General features: G+C 39.7%; 1 protein-coding gene across 2 annotated transcripts in view; it reads right to left on the bottom strand.

The window, feature by feature from the left end:
• Nucleotides 1-3,287: 3,287 nt before the first annotated feature.
• The window catches only part of TENT4B (terminal nucleotidyltransferase 4B), a 60,163-nt gene continuing 38,344 nt past the window's right edge, over nt 3,288-25,106 (bottom strand). The window contains exons 2-12 of one of the 2 annotated variants that reach the window (XM_030833031.3): nt 18,444-18,567; nt 16,702-16,748; nt 15,163-15,283; nt 13,961-14,068; nt 11,218-11,346; nt 10,260-10,473; nt 8,387-8,513; nt 8,180-8,283; nt 7,897-7,943; nt 5,583-5,747; nt 3,288-4,422 (exon numbers count right to left, since the gene is read on the bottom strand). In XM_030833031.3, the coding sequence (XP_030688891.1) occupies nt 4,246-4,422; nt 5,583-5,747; nt 7,897-7,943; nt 8,180-8,283; nt 8,387-8,513; nt 10,260-10,473; nt 11,218-11,346; nt 13,961-14,068; nt 15,163-15,283; nt 16,702-16,748; nt 18,444-18,567 (1,363 nt within the window). In that variant the 3' untranslated portion in view covers nt 3,288-4,245. Of the gene's footprint in view, nt 4,423-5,582; nt 5,748-7,896; nt 8,085-8,179; nt 8,284-8,386; nt 8,514-10,259; nt 10,474-11,217; nt 11,347-13,960; nt 14,069-15,162; nt 15,284-16,701; nt 16,749-18,443; nt 18,568-25,106 lie in introns of both variants that reach the window. The other variant, XM_030833030.2, reaches the window with a different exon arrangement.

Below are 25,106 nucleotides of genomic sequence, written 5' to 3'. Positions count from 1 at the left end.
AGACTTTATAAGCAATTCCTTTGGTTAATAATTTTGTCAGCATTCAATGTATACAGACATTTAGTTCATTCTCTTTGAAGAAAAAATGTTGCTTAAGGTGTAAAGTCAAGACAACTCACAAGAAGATGGTCGAGAAAAAGGCTCCTGGGTGATGTAGGCTTTTCAAGTCATGCAAGTACTCTCCGGGGTAAAATCTGGCTTGTTTCTTAGTTATGGTAACTACCAAGTAGCATGTTAAAATTCATTCTTTAACATTATTCCACCCATAAATGTTCTGACAAAATTGCAGGCAGTTAAGAGTCTTGAGGTTTAGAAACTGAGACAAGGTAAAGACACCACTTCCAAAGAATTACTTACACGTATCTTTGATCCCACTTCAATGCTACATCATCCTCTCTCTACACACTTCACTAGATGTCACTGATGAAAATTAGGATAAAGAGCAACTGTTAACTATAACTTTCCTACTCAGGTTTAATAGTCATTTATTGAATACTCCGCTCACAAAATACTTTACGAGAATGTTGCTTTCCACTAATTCAATGAGAGTAAATTAATGAGAGTAAGAACTGATGGATAAGCATAAACTCTTCTGATTATTAATTCTGACATTTTAATATTTATCACAGCAAAATTGGGAATATTTTTTATACTTTACCATTTAATGCCTGAAAAGTTAACTGAGAAGCAACCAACTTCCTATCAACATTCCAAGTTAGTGACTGAAACACTGAGAAATCAACAGCGTCTGATAACTGAGGGAACTGCTTGGTTTCAAACTCTAGATGGATATTAAAGTTGAGAAGATACGTCATGAACAATAAAAATAGCAGCAAAACTTATCAATAATACCCATGGTGAGTCCTAGGGATTTCTACAGAGCAACTTAAAAAACTACGTCCTAGTCATCAGGGAGGTCTTTGCAATGGATACACGTCACAGCAATAGGGTCCTGCAGCTCAGAGCAGCCATACTCTCTCGTGACCCACCTACAGTTCAGAACCCCCAAACACTAGGCCATAGCTTAAGGCAATGAAAAGAAAACACAAGGAGATTTAAGACTCCAGAGGAAAAAAGGCTATTAAAAATGCTCTCCCTAACGCACGTGTTCTGCTCTGTGAAGACTTTATCCGGGAATATCTGGAGCCAAAGCAAATGACCTAAATATTAAACCTAAATATTAATGAGAGGCTCAAAATGCAAGGAAATGTAAAACACTCAAAACAGGACAAAAGTATAATATGATCAACTGGTGAAGACTGGAGGGCGACTACATGTCAAACCAGCGGATCCCACAGATCAGAGCTAGACTTGCAAGCCACGCGCAACATCTCCAAACAGATCAAAGACACTAAAAACTGGGCACCTTCACGGACACCTTCAAAATGGAAGAAAAAATGCATTGACCTTTATCATCAAAGCATAACCACTCAGGTTTTGTGCTGACACCTCTTTGACCCATCAGCACCTCTAAAAACCAGTATTTTGAAAAGTTTATTATGACTTTTTAAGGAGCTTCCACACCAGCCAGGTACACATACGCCACTGCCAGAGAAATGTCACCACAGTGAGGCTGGATTTGTAAAACCCCATTCTACAAGTACTAGCAAAGGCAGGTTATGACGCATGGATACGGATGGACTACAATATTTAAATGGCATGTTTCTGACATAGTCACAAAATCTTTATAGAAACTATTTAAACTCAGAAAAGAAAAAAGACAGGAGTCAAATACAGAGATGAAATGTACAAAACAAATGAGCAGGCAAACTAAAAGTTCTTGAAAGTATTTTACTTCAGGTTGAAAAATGAACAGCTTCCACACCGTTCATTGCAAGATACACAGTATTCACGAATACAATGCTGGTCATTTGAGGAAATGTACACACCTCAATTTCTCCTTCATGCTTTTCTTTTAGAAAGATACTGTTTACCAAAAAGAAACGTCAGCAGTACAGGAAAAACTATTTTCCCAATAAATTTACGAAAACCTAAGATTCCCAATGGAATCAAGATTATCTTCCCGCTACCACCACCTTAATATAATCACATGCTTATTGAAACACTAATATCTGCACCCTAAGAGTACATTTACTTTCAACAATGAGGGTGATTCTTTAAAAAAAAAACTTCAGTGTGGTAAATGTAACATGGATCTCTGCAAGTATTAAGTGTCTGAAATAGGCAGCTAATACTGGATTTAATATTATTTTATAAATAATTGTTCCCTTAGCAGTAAACATAAGTTTACACATTCACAATAGTCCTAGAAAATAAATACTGTGATTATGCACAATGTTATGACAAACTAGTTTCAAAAAACAGAAGCTCAACATCTTGATAAAAATTCTGATCAGAATAAAATGTGACTCTAAAATTTAAAACATTGTCAAAATAACATCACATTTAAAATCGTCCACGGTTTACACAAGTATTATGAACTTCCAGTTTTGGAACACATTTTTTTGTTGTGAATTAAAATACGAACTCATTGAAAACTGTTAATTTCAGTGATGACATCAGTTTTGGTCTTATTTTAGCATTATTTTCTTTATAAAAAGTTGCACTAAATGTCCATTAATGGTCTGATTGGTCTTCAGTATTTCATAAACATACATAAAAGAAATTCCTAAAAGCCAATAGTACTTTATATGTATATATTTATAAAAGAATCTCATCTCAGAAATGGCTGTAATTAACAGAGCCAGACATAGTGATGCTGAACATAAAGAGTGTTCACCTTGAAAGAAAGCATTTTCAGAAATATCACTTACATTCTATTAAATACTTCCAACCGAGTTTCAAACTCAACATGTGATGAATAACAGAATTATACATCTCATTTGCACTCAAAACTGACCATAACCAAAATTTACAGCATGATTGAAACAAGCCAATGTTTAAAAAAGTTTTAATTAAAGATAACAATTCCATGAAAGGAGAGGATAAAGAATGGGATGACAAGAAGTATTTGGTCTTAATAAGGCAATACAAAATAGATCCATTATCAAAGACCATTTAATTTTTAAAGATCAACAATACCAAAAGCATAAAGTGGAGTATAAGAAAATAGTTTTTTATAAGTATGATTTAATTAAAGCTGTTTACAGTTATTCTCTCCCACAGTAGTTAAGCATGAATTTAAAAAAGAATAAGAGATGAGAAAAACAAGCACACGCAGCACACAGGGTTAGAGGAGCCAGCATGCAACGTCTGTGGAACTCGAGGTTTCCCTGCAACAGGAATGGGACCAGACGTGGGTGGCCTTTTTTTTTTTTCCTATTAGGAAGAAAAGAAAAAAAAAAAAAGACTGCAAAGGAAACAAACACAAAGTCATGTAATTGCCCATTGCCCAAGACGACAGCACTATAGAAAACAGTTGCAAGTCAATTCTTAGAGATGACTAGAGATTTTTCAGTGTTTACACAAAAGTACATAGTACGTATGTTTTTTTTGTTTGTTTTTTGTTTTTTTACAAAATAAAGTAAACGTCATTTGCCACCATAACCTTTTCTTTAGAGAGGAAAATTTTTGCAGCAGGTCACAAGGGTTCTATTAAGTCATTTCAATGTTGAGGAAACAAATTGAGTAATAGAACTAATCACTTCCCTATAGATGGATGTTAAGATGACAATTCAGATTATTTTTCAAACTAATCCTGAGAAAAATCTGTTTACAATTTAAACAGTAATGTTATGTAAAAAGTATTAACAAATCCACTATTACAAATATCAATTTCCTATATGGTCATCTATATATACACACAATAAAATGGTAAATATATGCAAAAATATTAAAAAAAAAAAAAACATGCACAGATCACTTTCCCCTTTGAAATCTGGACTTCCTATAAGATACCTGTGTTTTCCTTCCCCACCCCATCCTCTGAAATTGTTTCTTGTTTCTGTCACCCTACCCACACTGAATACTAGTCCCTATAACTCTGCATAAAGCCAATGAGAAATAGATTTATTTTACATTCAAGCTTTAAATCTTAAAATGACCCTGTTATAGCATATGACTTATCAAATGAGCAGCCTTTTTTTTCCCCCCTTTTTTGCGTGCTTTTTGTTTTTGCAGTTGTCAGTCTTCATGATCCATTCCGTGGCGAGCTGGGAAAAAACGCAGTTGCTAAATCAACGTCTGAACAGTGTAAGGCTCCCGAATGTTTCCCAGGAGTCCCTATCCAACTGTCCTGAGCATGAGATCATTGCACACAGAAGACAGTCCATCGTACAACGCCGACTATCTACAAAGGTCTGAGAGGGGGGCGTCCCTCTTGTGTTTCCTCTTTTTGCCATGGTAATACTGATTATTTGATTTGCCTTGATGTTGTTTGTTTGTCATCAAGGAACCATGGCTTGTTTGGGTTGTACCTTGGAAGCCTTTGCTGGAAGAACGAAAGAGCCTTGCTGATCCATGCTGCAGAGAAGGAAAGCGGTCAAAAAGACATCAGTATTGCAGATTCAACAGAGCACTGGCTAAGACCTACCTCGGGGAGCTTTCATAACTAGGAACACGCTGACTTATCTAGCAGGCAGAAAACGATGCTACAGGGGTTAACTCTCTCGGGCTCTAAAACTTTTAAATATCAAAAAACATAGACCACTTCTTCTGTTAAGAAGAAGCCCTGTCTTCTTAACAGAGTATATGCAATGTAAGGCTTTTCTTAAGGAGCCTATCAACCGATACACCACGTAACAAATGGCATTACTGGAAGAAGCTGTCAGACATGCAGGTGTGTTGCCAGGTCAGGGGTCATCACAGCCGGCCACTCCTTTCCTGCTATCACGTGTCACTTTAATTGCCATTTCTAAACGAGTCTGTGTTTGGTGCACATGACTACAGGTAAAGTGGATTCTGCGAGTCAAGTCACACATGAGGTGCCTGACATTAACAGTCAATCTGTCCTGCCAAGGGGCCTTCCCCAGGGTCCCTGATGTACTGGGAGAGGGTGTGATGGCCTTAGGCCAGAGTCTAGTACGAAATGACTTCTTCCCCTCATTTTGATTCATTATTCACGATGAATAAAATTTCAGGCAACTGAAAAACTTCCCATAGAGTGTCTCTGTGGCCTTTTTAAGTCAAAGCTAAAGCTGGTCAGCTGGCCATGGCTGACTGCTGTCTGATCATTTCAACACAGGCAACCAGGTATTGAATTTTAAAATAAAAAAGGATACATTATTCCCAGATGTGCACAGCACTGCAACGAGGTCATGCAAAAACTTCACGTGAGTTTACTTCAAGTACAGCTGAAACTCTGTATAACTTGAAGCAATTTTTTTTTATGCTGAATCTGTAATAAGGTGGGTTGGCCGGGACACCTTATAAGGACCAGGTGCTAGATTCCCACAAAGGTTTATGTTACAATGGTGTCTCACAAAGATCCTCAGGACATCCTGTTACTAGAAGCACTGTCGTGCTTTGGCACCTCTTAGAACAAAATATGTTTGTTTTTTAACCTAGAGCTTTCTTTAAACCCATAATGTGTATGAATACATATGTATATATGTACATGCACGTACAAAACTCTAAATATTCTATACGCAATATTAACAATCAAAAACACAAATTCCACACACCTGGGATTTGTTGGTGCTGTTGGATATGTTAGTGGTCTGGGTGCTCTGCATTTTCCCGCCTGCCTGAGAGGATTCCAAGGACACATCCTGCGACCCTACCCGGTTCCCAGTGGACGGGCGGCAGAGCAGCTGTTTCGGGGTTTTGCACGGTGTCGCGTCGGAATCCTAACACAAGTCACATGAATTATAATGTGACACAGTAATAATTTAGACATTCAATATTAAGAAAGGAAAAAAACTTCAGCTAAGCACTCTCTGGACTAAGTCTAATAAATATTTGGGAGTTAAAGGAAGCACACTGAGGAATTTATAAAATTAACTGCTTAAGTTTTCTTCCAAACATTTAAAGTGGCTTATTCTATCAGAGGGTTTCTGTTCATTGTTAAATCCACTGCCCACGCCTGACCTTGTTAATCGGCCTTGAAGGAGCTCATAGAGGTCCAAGTTTATTTGCATTTTTATTTACAGAAAATGAACCATGGTAGAGTGGAAAGAGCATGGTAAAGAGTGAGGACCTAGGTCCCGGTCCCTGATTCAATGTCTTCAACCAAATACAAAACAGTCACTTTACAAAGCTCGGTCTCTCAAGAGTCTGCGATGACAAATCAGCGCTCCCTGCACCGAACACACCGAGTGGACCAGACTTCCCAGAGACACCGGTCTGAGCCCACCTGTTTCGGGGCTGCTGGGGCCATGACTGCTACTCTTTCCTCAGCTCTACCTTTCCCCTCACACTCTGCCCAGCATTTCAGAGACACGTACTCTCAGTCCCTAAGGCGCCCTCTCGAGGCTGTGTCTGCTTTCGCCCCTCTGTGTCTGTGACATCTAGCTCGGCATTCTGTCCTCCACAGCTCTGCTCTAGGAACCACAACTGCCCACAGGTAGATCCTGCATGTGAGCGTTTACGACTCCATTATGATAAACGGTCATCGTCGACAACGAAAAACTACGCCTCTTCCATATTTACAATTTTTTTTTTTTTTTTTTGCAGCACGCGGGCCTCTCAGAGCGTTGTGGCCTCTCCCGTTGTGGAGCACAGGCTCCGGACGTGCAGGCTCAGCGGCCATGGCTCACGGGCCCAACCGCTCCGCGGCATGTGGGATCTTCAGGAACCGGGGCACGAACCCGTGTCCCCTGCATCGGCAGGCGGACTCTCAACCACTGCGCTACCAGGGAAGCCCTCCTCTTCCATATTTAGATTATTTTATGTTATACACTTAATGAAGCCAATAAAGCCCATTTTATTAATAGATCTTGATTTTAAGTAAACTCAGGATAAGACAGAAAGTAGATTAGGGATTTCCAGGGCACAGGGGGAGAGAATAAATCAGGGACTGCTAATAGGTTTGTTTTTGGGGTGATGGAAATGTCCTGGAATTAGATAGTGGTATAGCTGCACAATATTATAAATATGCTAAAAGAAAACCACTTAAGTTGTACATTTCTAAATGGTGAACAAGAGAGTATATATCCCATTTATATAAAATTTTGAAACAGACAAAACGAATCTGTGGTATTAGAAAATCGTAGTGGTGGTTACCTCTGAGGGTAAGACTGGGAATTTACTTGAAAACATCATGAGGGAACTCTTTGGGGTGATGGTAATAGTCTGTATCTTGTTAGGATTTGGTGTTACACATGTGTATGCATTTGTTAAAATTTAGTAAATGTATAATTAAGATTTCCTTATATGTTAATTTTATATCAAAAGAGAAAACTGGACAAACACTGAACTGTGGTTAATGACAAGCACACAACAGTACTTTGTGGGAAGGGTGCTAATGTCTGTAATACTTTGAAATGTATCAAAGAATAAGATGAACTGGTGAATGAATGGACAGCTCTGTGATAAGCCAGTAAAATGTCAATGGTAGAATCTAGTGGTGTATATGGATGTTCACTAAAATCCTTTCACTTTTGGCTGTATGCTTGAAAATTTGAACACAATGTTGAGAAAAAGTATAATCATAGGGCTTCCCTGGTGGCGCAGTGGTTGAGAGTCCGCCTGCCGATGCAGGGGACGCGGGTTCGTGCCCCGGTCCGGGAGGATCCCACATGCCGCAGAGCGGCTGGGCCCGTGGGCCATGGCCACTGAGCCTGCGCGTCCGGAGCCTGTGCTCCGCAACGGGAGAGGCGACAACAGTGAGAGGCCCGCATACTGCAAGGAAAAAAAAAAAAAAAAGTACAATCATAAAGTTATTAAAATTTCCCAGGAACAAATAAGAAAATGAGCTAGCCTTGTCTCTCTAGATAGAGTTACCCCCAACAGAACTCCTAAGGGTCTAGGTTTAGAAAACAACGTCTTCATACTTACGACGTCACTAGAGCTGGACTGTGTAGCGGAAGAGGAAGACACTGGACCTGATGAAGAGTTTGAAGAGTGTTTACTAACAGATTCCGAAGTTTTACTTCTACATTTTCCAAGGGCTTCATTTTCTTCAGATAGATTATTATTACATTTATCTAACTGCTGAGTATCTACTATCAAGGTAACACCATTTCCTGAAAGAGTGGCAAAAGATTGGAAAACGTTTCTTCCCATTAAGCACACACAACACAGAAAAGCCTCTAATACTCAATCGATGAAAAACTCTTACCATTGCATGAAGGCTCAGGCCTATTCTGCAAGCCCCACTGCTTTGATATCCAGTCTCTATATGTGGCAACTTCATCTGTTACTCTAATTATTCTACCTAATATGCTGCAAGTGTTTAAAAAAAAAAAAGAGGGGAGGTACATTAATTTGAAGATAAGAAGCCACAACCAATTTTGACCCAATGGGCTGATTTTAGTTAAACTTTTACCTCTCCGTTTCGTTGTTGGGATAGTACTTTGCTATTGGCGATACAGCATGACTCAGAACAACGTAGGCATAATCAAAGGCCTGTTTCACTTGCATGGCCCCATATGAACTCCTTCCAACATCATTACCTTTAAAAGAAATATATACATAAGATATTAAAACTTACCGTGGCTTAAAATGAACTAAATGTTTATGAGCCCTCTTCTGGGAGAGCAAGGGCACTCGCTATCCTGCTAGAGCGGCACTCAGAATCTGAGCTGTCAGTCGGTCCCACAGCTCCCCAGACTCTATAAACGCGTGCATCACGCATAAATATGTTCTTATGTCATATAAATTGCCTAGATGTCTTCTGGCCCAACAGGACTATCCCATACACAGTCATGCAAATAAAAGAAGTAACTGCCTGGTTTTCCCTAAGAGGGAAACCAAGCTAAATTATAAATACTTATTTTTTGCTTGGTAGGTATACAGACGTCTCCTTCACTAAATTATGAGCTTCTAAAAAGCAAGGACCATCTTGCTGAAAAAACCTTTGTGTCCTTTATGTAGGGTAGGCTCCCAGTAAACATTTCCTCAATGAATAAACACAGAACTTTCTTTTTTTTATTGGCCGCACTGCGCGGCATATGGAATCCTAGTTCCCCGACCAGGGATCGAACCTGAGCCCCCTACATTGGAAGTGCAGAGTCTTAACCACTGGACCGCCAGGGAAGTCACCACACAGAACTATTAATGTTTATAAGATGGCTCATCAAGCCAGAAAAGGGCTCCTAGGTAACTACTCTATCTCTTAACTCCCTTTCCTTACTCATTTTCAAGGCCAATACATTAAAAGCAAATGCCTAAAAGCATTTCCATTGAAGTCCGATAACACGGAATCTAAATATTTTACAATTATATCAGGAAAAAATATTGCCCAGAAAAACTAGGATACAAGCAAGCAAACACAGCATCATGAAAGCACAAGAGAAATTCATTTTCTGCTCACTTTTAAGCCAACATAAAGCTGGAAAAAGCACAGGGAGACTATGCAAAATTAAAAAGAAGGGGTCCAAAGGGAAACTAAACTATCTCTTGGTACCCTTTCCCTCATGAATTCTGAGACATATGAGCGAGCTCACTCCCTCTAAGGACCTCAAAATCCTCACTTAAAGCGCCGTTTGACACCTGGTTAGAATCAGAAGCAGTGAGGACGCAAGAAAGAAGAAAAATGGCACCAAACTGGAGATGCACAAACCCACCCATATAGTTAATACCCATTCTCCTTTGCCTTTAAGAGTCGAATGGATTCCACTCCCAACTCAACTCATTTGGAAGTATGCAATGTGTTTTCCTGCTGTGTGTGTGTGTTTATGTTCATGTGTTTGCTTATAAAATATTTTGAGGGCTTCCCTGGTGGCGCAGTGGTTGAGAGTCTGCCTGCCGATGCAGGGGACACGGGTTCGTGCCCCAGTCCGGGAGGATCCCACATACCGCGGAGCGGCTGGGCCCGTGAGCCATGGCCGCTGAGCCTGTGCGTCCGGAGCCTGTGCTCCGCAACAGGAGAGGCCACAACAGTGAGAGGCCCGCGTACCGCAAAAAAATATATATATATATATTTTTTTTGAGGAAAAAAAAAAGACTACTACAAGTTAATGCTTAATTTTTCATCTGAAGAGAGTTTAAAGTACAATATGATGACTGACAATGCCCTTTTCTTTCTTTTTCTTTTTTTGGCCGCACTGCGAGGCCTGCGGGATCTCAGTTCCCCCGACCAGGGATTGAACCCAGGCCCTCAGCAGTGAAAGCGTGGAGTGAGTCCTAACCACTGGACTGCCAGGGAATTTCCAATGCCTTTTTCTTTGAATGTCCATAAATTTACCTAAATTCAATACCTGGTTGTAAAGGATCTTCAATATAAAGCATGGATGGCCTGTAGCCATCTAGCATATTTTTCTGTACTTCATCTTTGGCCACATAGGAACCACCATCCTTTATCCGGATGCCAGTCTTTAAATAATTGAAGTGTCGTCCATATAATTCAAAAAATTCTATTAAGAGAACACCATAGTTTGTATTGGGGATGCAAGCATCTTCCCTGGGATGTAACTAAAATGAGAAGAAAAAGAATTATATTGGACTTTCTCTAAATTCAAGGTGAGGATAATAAATGACATTCTAACTTCTATAAACAGTATTATTACAATTTTGCTTTAGCATAGCAGCCAATAGGGCATGGAGTTAGAGCAGGCTAATCATAATAGCACTTCTGTTATAGACAACCTAAATTAAAGTCCCATGGGTGTGGGGGGACCTGGTGGGGGACAATTTATAAGGCTGAATTTTACAGCTGCCCCAGGATGCTGAGAGCGCGGGCTTGGCCCAACATCAGGGAAGTCATTCTGGCTCACCAGCGAGTCACGCAGTTGGCAACACTGCGCCACATAAGTACGCTCACTGACGAGATTAAGGCTTCTAACTCATCTTAACCAGACAGCAAATCTCAACTCCAGCTAAACTTACAAGAGTAGGTGCTTAGAAGACATTCTTAATTTTGGCATTTGTGTTACTATTTACACCTATGGAAACCACACCATACTTTTGCATGCTAAAATTTGCAGTGAAAAGTCTCAAAAATACTAGAGCACACGGGATTAAAAATAAATATTCTTCCCTAGGGATTTTAAAGTACTTATTTGCTAAATTATAAAAAGGTACCTAGTTTAAAGGGAAAAGTCGTAAGTAATCAAGGGAAACACTCTAATTAGAGCTTGATTTAAATTTTTTCCAAAATGATTCCCAACTGATATATTTTAAAAAATGTTTAGTGTACACTAGTATGGTATAACTTACCTGAAGGAAACTCACTGCCATTAAAAAGAGACTATAAGAACCAATTCCACCTGTAAATACTTCATTAAGGTCCCTCTGTAATAAGAACTGTTTCAATACTAAAACCAAGTATGGTAATACAGGATATTTCTGGAAAAGAAAATTGTATTTTCAATGAATTCCTACATCAATAACAGCTCTAAGCATTAACAGCATATATGGTCTCTAAGTATAAACTGGTCCTTACATTACAAACTTTGGTGGACATATGTAATATACTTAATTTTCTATTTTTAAAACAAGCTATAAAAAAGTAAGCTATAAGTAATTAAGGATTGTCTCCTCACATCTAAAATCTAAAACATGTAGACGTAAATGACAGCAGCCAAGCACTCACTACAGGACAAAAACGCTAGCAATACATATTTTGTGACACTCATTTATGACCATTACCGAATAATATTCAATTGTAAATAGGTAACAGAAACAGTACAGGACAATGTCTCAATTCTTTCTTTCTTTTTTTTTTTTTTTTGGCCACACCTCCCAGCTTGCAGGATCTTAGTTCCCCGACCAGGGATCGAATCCAGGCCCCATGTAGTGAAAGCGCAGAGTCCTAACCACTGGACCGCCAGGGAATTCCCATCTCTTAAAGCACTAAATCAGTGGGATTTTGAAGAATCACTTCTTGCAGGTGGCACTCCATAGGCAGACCAGGGTCCTTCAGATGATTCTGCAGAGCCCAGAAGCAGGAGCCATCCTGCCCGCTGTTCTCCATGCGGGCGGGTGAACACACAGACCCACCTTCTGTGCTTTACAAAGAAGGGTGAGAATATCCATGCTGGCCAATAGGGAGAGTGTGAGTCTGTCTGTCACTCAGGCACACACTCATTAAGTTCTCTCCACAAGCCAGGCCCTGGGCTAGGGACGCCGAGGGGAACAAAGCAAGCACAAACATCGAGAAAGAAGTCAACAACCATCACCTAGGGCGGCAGAATTACTAGTGATTTCCACTCTTTTCTTGACACTTACAATGGAAACAAACTGCTTCCATGAGAAAGAAAAAAGTTTAAACTTTCGCAAATCATGTCAAAGTAAGCAAGCACGAGAAACAACAAAAATATGGAGAAATAATCATTTTTAAACACTACAGTTGAACTCAGAAATATAGTCTCTTTAAAGAACAACTAGGCAAATTTCCAACAGAATTTTTTCTGCATATATCCTCTGACCCAGAAATTCCACTTCCGGGAATCTTCCTACAATTTATTAGTGTAAAGAAAGATGTAGGCATGGAAGGATGTCCACCAAGCACTTTCTGTAACAGAAAAAACCACTGGAAGCAACACCGGGGAAGTGCTGCACAAAGCACAATAATCCTGATGAGGGACAAGCATGTAGTCAGTGAAAAGAATGAAGGAACCCTGACTGTGCTGATACAGAAAAACCCACCAAAATATTAAGTTAGAAAAAAAGTATTAGACGTCTTGTATATAGCGTGCTATATTCCTTTTGTTAAAAATTTCAAGAAGAGGATAAAAAGCAAAGAAAAAAAGCCGATGAAGGCACATCCTATGAAGCTGGCCTAAGCATGTAAGGTGTAAGGGTGACTCACTTTTCACTACCCTTTTATACTGGTAAGATTTTTTATCATACGTATTATCCTCAATTTTAAAAAAAGTTTCTTTCTGGTAAAAAGAAACTTTATACACACCCAATACCTCCAAAAGAGTGGGATTACAGATAATATTTCTTTTCTTTTTCTGCTTTTCTATACTCTGCTCATTTATACAAGAATATGTTTACCACAGGAGAGTTAAAATTTTTTCTGACATAAAAAGAAAAAGGTGAACCTGAAGAGCTGCTAAAAAAAAAAAAACATCGTGGGGGCTTCCCTGGTGGCACAGTGGTTAAGAATCTGCCTGCCAATGCAGGGTTCGAGCCCTGGTCCGGGAAGATCCCACATGCCGCGGAGCAACTAAGCCCGTGCGCCACAACTACTGAGCCTGTGCTCTAGAGCCCGCGTGCTGCCACTACTGAGCCCATGCGACACAACTACTGAAGCCCGCGTGCTCTAGGGCCTGTGCTCCGCAACAAGAGAAGCCACTGCAGTGAGAAGCCCGCGTACTGCAACGAAGAGTAGCCCCCGCTCTCAGCAGCTAGAGAAAACCGCGTGCAGCAGAGAAGACCCAATGCAGCCAAAAATTAAATAAATGAATAAAATAAATAAATTTATTTAAAAAAAAACCATTGTGAATGGAGAGAAATGATATTCTACATAAGCCAAAGCAGTTCACAGTTTTAGTTTTGGGAGAAAAAAGCTGATGGGTTTAAGCATGTGAAATGTTCTGAAGATGATGTTGACAAATTCTGCACTATCTGGGAAGAAAACAGAATAAGCAGAAACAGACTTAAACCACTTCAAGGTAAGATAAGGACACCTGCAGGACCTATCTTACAGGTGACTTGGGGATTAAAATCTAGAAAAGGCTCCCTAGAGAGGGTCTTAATCTGAACTCTTGGAGAGAAGTTCTTCAAAAGCTTCCTCAACCCTTAATTCTTACTTGAGGTCACATTATAAATTACTGATTATTACAAGCAGATTCAAGGAAAGTAAAACCACTGCACAGAAAAGAAGCATTTGTCAGCGATACACATATAAAGATAGTTTAGCCAAGTATATCCGAACACCGCCACAACAGAATCTCAAAACACAACTCCATTTCTAACATTTTCACTGAATAAACACTATAAATTCTCTGACCTTGGTAAAATCTTTGATGAGGTCAGCTGCTCTCACACCATTCTGTACATTAAAGCTGATATCAACTTTCACTTCGGTAAAAGAATCTGTTAATTTAATAATAGGTACCTAGAAAGAGAAGACAGGTAAAATTTAGATACTTTAACCAAATCAAATGACAAAATCAGGGGATGGAAGGTTATCAGACTTGAGGTCTTCACCTCCTCATGAGGACATAAAAACACCGAGTATCCTGAACCCTCCGTACCACAGCTGACTTGGCCTTCTAGATATTTTACATTACGTATTTAGCATTAACCTCATGCGATATATTTGTAGTTTCTACTAACTGAGAGTTCTGAAATCAGGTAACAAAAACTTTCTCAACATTAATATACTTTGGAGAACAGTTTCCAACTCAAGAAAATCAAGAATTGTGAATGTCAGCCCACAGCGCCGAACCGTTTCCAATAAGAAAACCGCTAGATTCTTAAGTCACACGCAGTAAGTCGCTGGCCTTTTTGGTCAGTTTTGCAAACAGCCCAAAAAACAACCTAACAAGAGAACTTAAAATGTAAGAATGATTCTCAAATGAAAAATGATAGGATGATTTATATGTGATATCAGGAATTCTTTAAAAAAAAAAAAAAAAGCTCTATTTCTACCATGCATTAGAAAACTCAGGCCAGCAAACTTTGTGTACGGAACTGGATTTCCAAATTAACAGCTTTTAATAAAAAACAATACAAGTTGTTTTGCTCTAATAAAACCTAATATGCAAAAATCCAATAGATATATTTATTTCTAAAATGAGCTTCTGTGAAAATTCTTTAATGTCCATTCCGTTAGTTAAAATATGACTTGATTTACAAAATTTCAATTAATACAATTCTTCAAGGATACAAAATATGATAGAAAAGCAACAGCTGTACAACTATAAACTTTATCAGATATCCGCATTTTTACTTATGTTTTTTATATTAAAAAATCTCTACAGTATTATGTATGATAAATTGAATAATATTTTTTAAAGAAATGTACAACCAGAATAATTCATTTGTCTCACAAACACAACTTTTTATGTACAAACACTGTGATCATGAACAAAAGGAAGGAATAATTCACTCCCAATCCGACGGTGCTCACCAAAATTAAATTTTAATTTTACAAGTTTCATGTATAAGTAACCTAGAGAGTTTAAGATGAAATGCTGAAGAACTTACAGTTGCTTTGTCTAGAACTTTCACCGAATCCTCATCTGCAACCTTATGCTTCCGAAGAGCTTCTTCCAGGGTCCAGAGGGGTAGGTTCTCCCACTTCCCAAACACCACAAGATCGATGTCACTGAACACAGAGCACACCCAAGAGTTGTTTCAAGAAGTGAGAAACTGTACTTAAACTCATTCAAGCTACAGGCAGCAGGTTAGTACAATGGAACTCTATTTCTCACCCTGCCCATGAAGACTAAATGTGTTGGTGAGGACTGTGTTTAGAGAGGAAGTGGAAACTGGTGATTTTAACAACCTCCTCCTTCTCCTGGTCATTTCCCGGGGTGATTTTAAAAGAAGTAACACCTCAAAAACACCAGTTAACGTTTCCTGTTCATAAAGGCTTCTGGTACTAAAAAACTTAAGACCTTCCAAGTGAATGAGGTTAACTGATTGTGACTTACGTTATTAAGTATAAAAAGCAAGATGCAGGCAGTGTATCTAGTATGCTACCATTTGTGTACAAAAGGAAGAAACACACATTTCCTTTTATATGCATAGAATATCTCTGGAAGGATATGCAAAGAACTGGTAATAGCAGCTCCTCCAAGGAGAGAAACTGGGGGAGAGCGGTGGGATCCAGACTTTGCATTGTAATTGTGTGTGTGCTCTTTTCAAATCTGAACTAGGTAAATGTAGTACTGTTCATAACATTTAATTAAATTATTAGAAAGAGTGACTCAGGTTTTGCTGAGGCTCAGAACCTAAGTAAGGAAAAATATTAATGGACTCAAATTGAATATTTTATGGCTTTTGTAGGCCTAAGACAGCAATGGGAAGAATGGAAATTGCTAGGATCCATCCACTTTAACACATTTTAAGTTTGGGTAAAGTAGAGTGAATCAAACTCAAATGAAAAACATGATGGATGCCTAGAGTGCGCTTGAACATTTGTTAAAAGGGTAAATCTCAGGTTGAGTGCTCTTACCACAATAAAAACAAAAACATCATAAATGTTTTTGCTTCGTAAAGACCACAGCATTTCAATTCTTAGAGGACAGGTACTCACTCCTCAAGGAAGTCTTACTAACCCCCAAAATCACCCCCAACACACACACCCCACCCCCAGCTATGGGCCAAGACAGCCCTCATTTGAGAAGACCGAAACAAACAAGAGGCCTGAAAAGACCAAGACTTCCCTCAGAGAAGAGTCTGTACCCTGATTTTCTGAATCAGAACACTGGAACAGGAGCTAATAGTATGAGTTCTCAATAAAAAATGAGAGACCTGGCATTCCAGAGAATACAAAGTTCTAGAGCATAATCAGGTGTTTTACCATAATATGACATTAACATCTGTGTTAGTGGGTTAAGTTACAGGGTTGAGCAGTTATCTGCAGTGATATTCTACTTCAAGATAATTCAAATAAAATACAGGTAAGTGAATTTTTGTTTCATAAACCTGCTTTGTTTCAACTCTTACACATTCAACAGTCAAAGCGCATACACTCTAAAAAAATGTACAATCCCTTATAAGTGCCATAAATGTACTAACCTAGTAGGTAAATACAGGCCAGTTTTAAAACTTCCAAATATCTGGACCTAAAAGAGAAAAAATTGTTATATTAAAATATCAGATGAAAAGCCACCAAGCTATGGAGAAATGCAGGGTTTTGCCACCCTCTACTGGTAATTTTTAGTACTACAAGAGCATTGTTTTTCTAACACCATGCTTTCATGAAGCGGGATCCCGTGGCTTATAGGCAGACATTCGGAAAATAGCTTAAACTTATTAGGTTCAAATATGTAGACTTAAATAGAAACCTCTCAAAAGTAATGTTCAGGTCACTAATGTTCCCTGATAATCTAGAGATATAATCACAAATCCTTAACTTTTGTTCTCTCAAAAGGAATCTTCGCATAGATTACTGAATTAGGGTCAGACTACTTCAGTTCCAGGACAAGTGCCAGCCTGTAGGCCATCTCCACAGAGAACACCAGGCACTGTCATTATAACATCATGCCGTGGCATAAAATCAGGACGTATCCTATCTCAAATCACAGAGAACAGTGGAAGACTCAGGCAAATATGTGTTTGCAAGTAATTGCAATAAAGGATGAACAATGAAAACAGTTCAACTTTTGAGGTGAGATGGACCCAGGAACCTAATCACAGCCTCGTGCGCCTCATCTGCAAAAAAATTGTGGATAAAATCCCCCACCTCAGAAGGAGGAGGACTGATTTAGATCAGGGTTTCTCAACTTCAGCACTGCTGGCTTCCGGGGCAGATAATTCTTTGTGTTGAGGAGCTGTCCTGTGCATCATGTGATGTTTAGCAACCTCCCTGGCCTCTACTCATTATATGCCAGGAGCACCTCACCAGTCACGATAATAAAAAATGTCTCTGACATTGCCAGATGCCTCCTGGGGGAGAAACTTGTCCCCAGTTGAAAGCTGTCAATCTAGATCACATGGGAGGAACAACGTGGCATACAGTGGCTGCTCAATAAAACATTGCTAGTGTCCTCCCCTCTTCCCTGTACCTACAGTATCTTATTTGAAGCTTCTTTGTTTTGCCAACTGGACCAGAAAAACTTCCCTGGCTTCACCTTTACCAGCCCATGACGGAGTCTAAAGAAAAGCTATACAACACAATGTACAATGTAATGGATTCTAATAAGTTACTTCTTCGAATGCACAAAATTGTACAACAGACCCTCAAAGGAGCCCTAAAAAGTGAGCGTCCACAATAAGAACCACAAATAAGCAGAGGAAATCTTGGGCAAAAGTTTTGTTCACTGGGTGGGAGCTATACTGGGAGGCAAGGAGTGATTAGAAAAAGAGAAGAAAACAGCAGTTTCAGGAAAGTAGAACACACGCCTGCATCAGCCTAGGAAAACGAATTTCAAATGACATAAGAAATTCCTACTTGACATCTTCATTCAGCTGTACACAATTATGTAATGTTCATACTGACAGGCTGGAACAAAATAGTAACAGCGTTTTGATACATCACATCCAAATAACCCACTACTACAAGGAGGCTTTATTTGTCTTTCCTCTCTTTATAGTAATGATTCCCAAAAATAGTTTGCAGTTAGTAGCTGCTATTCAGTACTGCAAAGAAACAGTTTTAAGTAAGTCATCCAATTCAATGCAAATAATTAGGAAGCCCAAAATTCTCAAAGCTGAAGAAAATTCTTTGCTTTTAAAATTTCATTAGATCACAACTCAACAGATGCACATACACAGGGATATTACCACCTAAGCACCCTTCCACCCAGACAGGTACTCACGTCAGCACTGGGCCAGAGTTCCTTAATCACACTCTCGATCCTGTTCACCACCTCCATCCGCATCTTCTCCTCCTCTGGTCTTGGAGACATGTATTCATAAAAATCACTTATTTCTTCATGCAGACTGAAAAAAAAAAGCAGAAAAGTTAATATGAGCGGGGCCAGACTAGTGAGAAATCACTAGCTTAAAAAATCTTCCCTAATTAAGTCTATAAGATAACTCAGCTTATGATTTTACATTCATAGATTTCTCACCTTAATTTTAAAGTTACAATTCATGCTAAAATGGGAACGTACAAAATTTAATCCAAATGCCAAAATAAATAAAACAAGAAATTCCAAGAAGCCTTAATAGAAGTGTACTAGCAGCCCTCACAGCACGTATTTATCTGCCTGTGCAGAATATTTGCCGGGTGCTGGTGATTTTTAAATTTCTTAAATTTCAAGTGTAAGGCCTGGCCTCTGCCTTTACACTTCTGATCCAGTAGCTATGAACACAAGAAGATACAGAATCTAGGTGACAAAGACAAGCTTCCTGGCAGTGCGGATGACCCTCTAACCCCTCTGTAATCCATTCCTCACAGGAGCAAAACAGCGTGTCTTTCATAATGTTTGCTTAGTGAATTAAGTGTCAAATGAATAGGTCAGCCAGTGAATATCAGCAAAGACCTGAAAAGAATGGCTGGCAGACAAGGCTCCACGAAGGAGCTAAGAAGACTTCCAGAGACCGAGAGGTACGAGGCACACTCAGGGAGCACCGAGCAAAGGGCACAGCCTGTGGCGGAGGGAGGAGTAAAGGGAGGAACAGCAGCTGAGAGGAAGGCAGCACCTGATGACAGCAGGCTTTGAACGAAAAGCTAAGAAGTTCAGACCTTCCCCGGTGGTAACGGAACTATTTAAATGCTTCTGAGAGGGACCCGGGAAAGACTGACTTTAAAAATGGAGCATTTTAAGAAGATTCATCTGGCAGTGGTGCAAACAATGGATTGGGAAAGAGACGAGACTGGAGGCGGAGGAATGGCTCATAAATTACTGCAACTGTAGAAGAACTAACTAGCTGAAGGCCTGGAGGATGGTGGAAGGAAAGAAATGGGCTCCAGAAGCGCCACACACACGGACACAATGGCTGGGCCGCAGGGCATGACCAGCAATGGAAAGACAGGAGCGGGGACACCTGCAAGGGCTGAGGCCTGAGCGGCTGGGGGCATCAATGAACAAGATGAAAGGAAAAACTAGGCTGGCTGAGGGGCTGGGTGTAGTCAATTACTACTGCAGAATAGAAGAAGACGAAAATAGCATTCCTTAACAAGCTGGCACAACTGTGAAGAGCTACCTCTAGGAGGGAAAACTGAATATAAAACGGAAGGAAATCTGCTAAACTTGTGTTGGACGCAGACAAGGTGGGAGGCCGGGCTCCCGGTAGCTGGAGGTAAGCCAGAGTGAGGTTGTGCTCGTGGTGTCTCAGTCTAGCACAGCTGTGATGGACCAGGAAGCCAGGAGAAGGGCACTAGTTAAATAGCAATGGGTGCCAAGTGCCAGAGGGGAGCATGCTGGGGGGCAGTGGTAGGCAGTGCAGCCTCGAAGCAACAGAATCTGGAAGGAGGGGTGTGCCTGCAGCGGCAAGCCCATCCAGGTCCAGAGCGGGGCCGGGATTCACAGGAAGCTAGAAACACCAGGAGATCCAAAATGGTTCTAAAGAAAGGAAAGAAAAATGTCTAAGTCCCAACCTCCGCCGGCTATAACATTTAAAATGTGGCTGAGTAAGCAATCAACAGTTTCTGCCTCTTCTGATGTTTTATTTTTAGACAGAGTCCAAAAAACTTGAGTTCCAGACTCAGGCTCTGCCTGAGGGCAGCTATGTTCTTTTTGAAAAGCAACTGACACTTTCTGGCCTTGGTGTCCTCAGGCACGACCAAGGGGTTGGCAACAGGGAGCCTTTTCAGCCCCTTCGTTTCACATCCTGGGCCATTTGGTAAGGAATGGTTTATAGCGGCGTTCTGCCTGTTCACTGTGCAATACCACAGAAAACTGGATTTTAAAACTCCAGGGAGTTCTGCAGGTGGAATCAAGTCTTCCTTGGTATGCTTCTAGGTACCCTAGGATCTTCTGATTTACTTTTAAGCTTCCCAGGTTTTAATATATTCTCTAAGGTTATCCCCTTTGGCTTCTTAAAGACAACAGCTAAAATGACTAGTCATTACAGAGTTTACAGCTTGCTTTACTCTTCTGCACTTTTGGCAGGGATGAGGGCCACAAATAAACAACAAAATAAATGGACTTCTTATCTAACTGGATCATTTGCTATGTATCAGAGTTTATTTGTGGTTCGAAAGCATATCACTGTAGAATACTTCCATTTTAACCAATGGAAAAAACCTCCTAAATTTGACTGTTATCTATTCTACAAAGGCCCACTTACACATTTTCTAATTCAAATACAGGCAAAAAATATTTAGCCTGTCTTCCAGTTAATCTTCAAGTCATATGAAACTAAGTAAGAACGCTACCGAGCGCCTATGTTCAGGGCATTACAAGGAAAAAGGCTAGTCACACATGATCCTGGCACTGGGTAGTTTCCATCTAATGATGAAAAGAAATACTCATTTGAAGTAGTTTTGTGATGTGTAATATATATATTCCGCACTGTTCCACCACAGGCAGGTTGCAGATGAACGGGAGTGCTTTCCAATGATGATAGCTTCGGGAAATGGAAAGGGGTTGCCTTGCAAGGTAGTAAGGTCCCCGTCACTACAAGTATAAATAAAAAAAACTAGATGACCAGGAAGCAAACGAAGGTCTTATAAGAGATTTCTGAACTTGGTAAAAAGTGGAGAAGATTCTAAAATTCCTATTTATCACTAGGCTTTTAGGTTTCTAATTAGCACATTAATTTGGAGACAAGATATTACAGTTTTACGTGACAAATCCTTAAATCAAGACTACCCTAAACTTTAAAAATCCATGGAACCATCTTCCCATTTAGGAAAATATGGTTCTACAGCTTATCTGTAGATTTGCATTTGCCATATTGGAAGGGGGAAAGAGGAATAAAGGAAAAAGGGAGGGCTTTTAAAACAAAAACGTACTGGAACAGTAAGAACAAGAGAACCCATCTCAAGCCTGCCAGGGTCATCTCTTTACCCACACCAAACACAAACATCACTACCTATATCTCGTCTATATTTAACTAGCTACTTATAAAATGCTTAAAGAACTAAGTGAGAAATGTTGGTATATTTAGGAAATAAATTTCCAGTAAAGATTTTTAAATAATTCTGAGGGGCTCTATCCCTGTGGACTGCATAATTTTACTGGCATGGTGCCATGTACATCTAGGGGCTTCAAAAATCCTGAAGGAACTGAATCCCATTTTTGGAGTAACTACTGCATGCCTGGCACACTTCTGAGTGACATGATGACCTAATAAAGGCTGGAAACTAGAGAAACTTTGCAAGTTTGCTTTCACATATTAATGCAACTTTATGCCTCTGAAATCAATGACTCAGAGAAAACTTTAGTTTCTCCCACATCTGGGTCAAAACTCAATATGATTAATTAGTAAATATTGCTGTATGCTACATACGCAGCCTTACGGTTTCTCATCTTAAATTAATAAAATCCAACTCTCCTGTGATCAAAATTCCTGAGTGATCAAAACACAGTGCCCTCTATCAGGATATCAATGTTTTCTTTTTATAAGATAAAGTGAGCATGAAAGCACACCCACTCCCTGTTTTTAAAGGAAAAGTACATAATATAAAAGCAATATGATAAAGTAGGTGCTGCTATACAACTGGAGAGGATACCACCCCCCAAAAAAACAGAATCAAAATTAATTTGCTGGGGTAAAATTTACATTAATCTCAAAATTAATGCTAATACAAAAATTTAAAGTGACAAGGAAGAAATATCAACAAAAAATAGCTTCTGTATTTTAAAAAGTACAACCCCACAGATAATTTAGGTCAAAACAGAGACATGAAAAAAAAAAAATTGCTTCTGCTCTGAGAAAAGTTCCACCAGGGAGAAATGTTAGCCTTTCAAAATGGCCCTCAAAGGCTCCGTTTCTCTGGCTATCAAAGGGAAGAACTGCTTCACACCCTTTCAGCTGGGTTGCCCAGGGTGGCGGTGTGAGTCTCTTAGGAGCTTCTGTACCCTCAAAACCAGAGGCAACATGGCAGTCTCCCTGATGCCTCCAGGCCAAGGCAGGCAGATCACCCACTGCTGGCCCCGCTGCTCAACACTGCCCCCTGCAGTTCAGCCAAAATCTGTTCAGGGGCTAACCCTGCTTCCTGAGGGACACCTGTCCAGCTTGCAATGTGCCTGAAAACACTGCCACATCAAGGGCAAGCTTTCCAGTTTCCATAACTGAAGTCCTCATTAATTATAACTTCAGATTTACATGAAGGCATTGACAAAGTTCTATTCAATTACTTCCCCCCCCAAATTTTAAGATTAATAATAACCAATTTTGACAAGGACATATGGAAAAGGCACTCACATGCTGTATGTAAAAATATAAATTACTACAACCTCTCCAGAGGTTGTTGTATTAATTAGTGATAAATAATGCTTATATAAATAATTTTTAAAATCCCATTATTTCATTAAAATCAGGATCTGGAAGAGTATCTTATCTGCAGTCCCATGTTTACTGCAGCATTATTCACAATAGCCAAGATATGGAAACAACCGAAATGTACATTGACAGATGAACAGATAAAGAAAACATGGTCTATATCTATAATGACATGTTATTCAGCCTTAAAAAAGGAAATCTTGCCATTTGCAACATAGACAAACCTGAAGGACATTATGTTAAGTAAAATAAGCCAATCAGAGAAAGACACATACTGCATGATTCCACTTATAGGCAATATTTAAAACAAACTCACAGAAGCAGAGAACAGAATGGTGGATGCCAGGGGCTGGCATAGGGGTGTGGGTGGGGAGTTGTTCAATGGGTATACAGTTTCAGTTAAACAAGATGAATAAGTTCTATAGATATGCTGTACAACACAGTGTCTATAGTTAACAATACTGTGTTATGCACTTAAAAATTTGTTAAGAGGGTAGATTTCATGTTGTATTCGTACCACAAAACAAGTGAGGGACACAAGGAAACTTGTGCAGGTGCTGGATATCTATCACCTTGACTGCAGTAATGGTTTCATGGGGGGCTGCGTATGTCCAAACTCATCCAGTTGAATATCTGCATGAAATACGTGCAGCTGTTTAAAAACAAATCCCCTTCTTTTCACCCTTCAGAAATATTTCCATGAGGGAACAAGGATATTCACCACAGCATGATTTAGGATACTAAATAATTGAGAAACAGCTTCGATGTCCATCAATGGGATCCAATTAAATAATCATAGGAGTACTCATTGACCTTCCCTTGAACTATAGCCAATAACCCATTAAAAAGAATGATGAAGAGCTAAATGAGCCGAGAGAGAAAGATCTAAGATTTGTTATGTTTAAAAGAAAGGATCCCTTTCATGTACATTAAAAAGACACACACAGGGACTTCCCCGGTGGTCCAGCGGGTAAGACTCCATGCTCCCAATGCAGGGGGCCCAGGTTCGATCCCTGGTCAGGGAAAGAGATCCCACATGCCGCAACGAAGATCCCGCGCGCCACAGCTAAGACCCGGCGCAGCCAAATAAATAAATAAAATAAATTTTAAAAAATAAAATAAAGTAATAAAAACACACACACAAAGAGAGAGAGTCACCATATGTTTCTATTTGCATTACAAGTTTTCTGGAAGGAGAACTGTTAACAGTGATGGCTGTGGGGACAGGGCATGGCAGGAGAGGTAGGGACACTTTAGTTTTTTATTTCATATCACTCTGTATAATCTTGTAATTTTTTTAAAACCACTAGTGCTTATTTGTTTGTCTGCTTTTCTAACAGGAATCATCATTATCTGTTGGGCGAGATTACAGGTCACTTGTCATCGTCTTTATATTTTCCATGTGAAAAATACACACGTGTATTTCCCCAAAGCTTCGCCCCACAGAACATGGTCTATATACCATACTGTTTATGGTGACTAAACCTGGTGAGTGAATTTTGGGCTGGGAAGAGACTCACTTTTTTTAAAGTATACACTGATATATATATAGTCTATCATTTAAAATGCATACACGTTAATTACCATTGTATATTTTTATAACAAGGAAAAATATCATTAAAGAAAATTAACACTTAAAGGAAAAAGACTCAGCTTACTCTAATAATCGAGCTTTGCAGACCAAAAGGCTACACACCAGGCAGCTGGAAGACTTGAGCAGAGAGCGGACCCCAAACCCGGGCACGCAGCAACTGACACATGACACAGTTGGGAAGTTACGGCATGCATGATGCAGTGAGTATAGTAGTAAGTTTCTGCTGCTGTCTGACTCACCCCTTCTAGGGACTTAAATCTGTGTGTATATGCAAGACAAATTTCTGGAAGAATACATAAAAACTGCTCGCAGTGGTTTCCTCTGGGGGGAGGGGGTGGGACTGAGGTCTGAGGTATAGGGATTTATACAGCCTTTTGTACTGTTTGATTTTTTTCAAATGCAAGTAGGCACCAGAAGAAGTGAATAACAGCAAGCCCTGAGGCAATCCCTAGAGCAGTCTGAGTGGCATCTTCAGGAGGCTCTAGAATCT

This window comes from Globicephala melas, chromosome 19 (assembly GCF_963455315.2).
Source record: "Globicephala melas chromosome 19, mGloMel1.2, whole genome shotgun sequence".
Taxonomy (NCBI): Eukaryota; Metazoa; Chordata; class Mammalia; order Artiodactyla; family Delphinidae; genus Globicephala; species Globicephala melas.
Note: the sequence above shows the minus strand (reverse complement) of the source record. Positions and strands in the feature narration are given on the sequence as shown.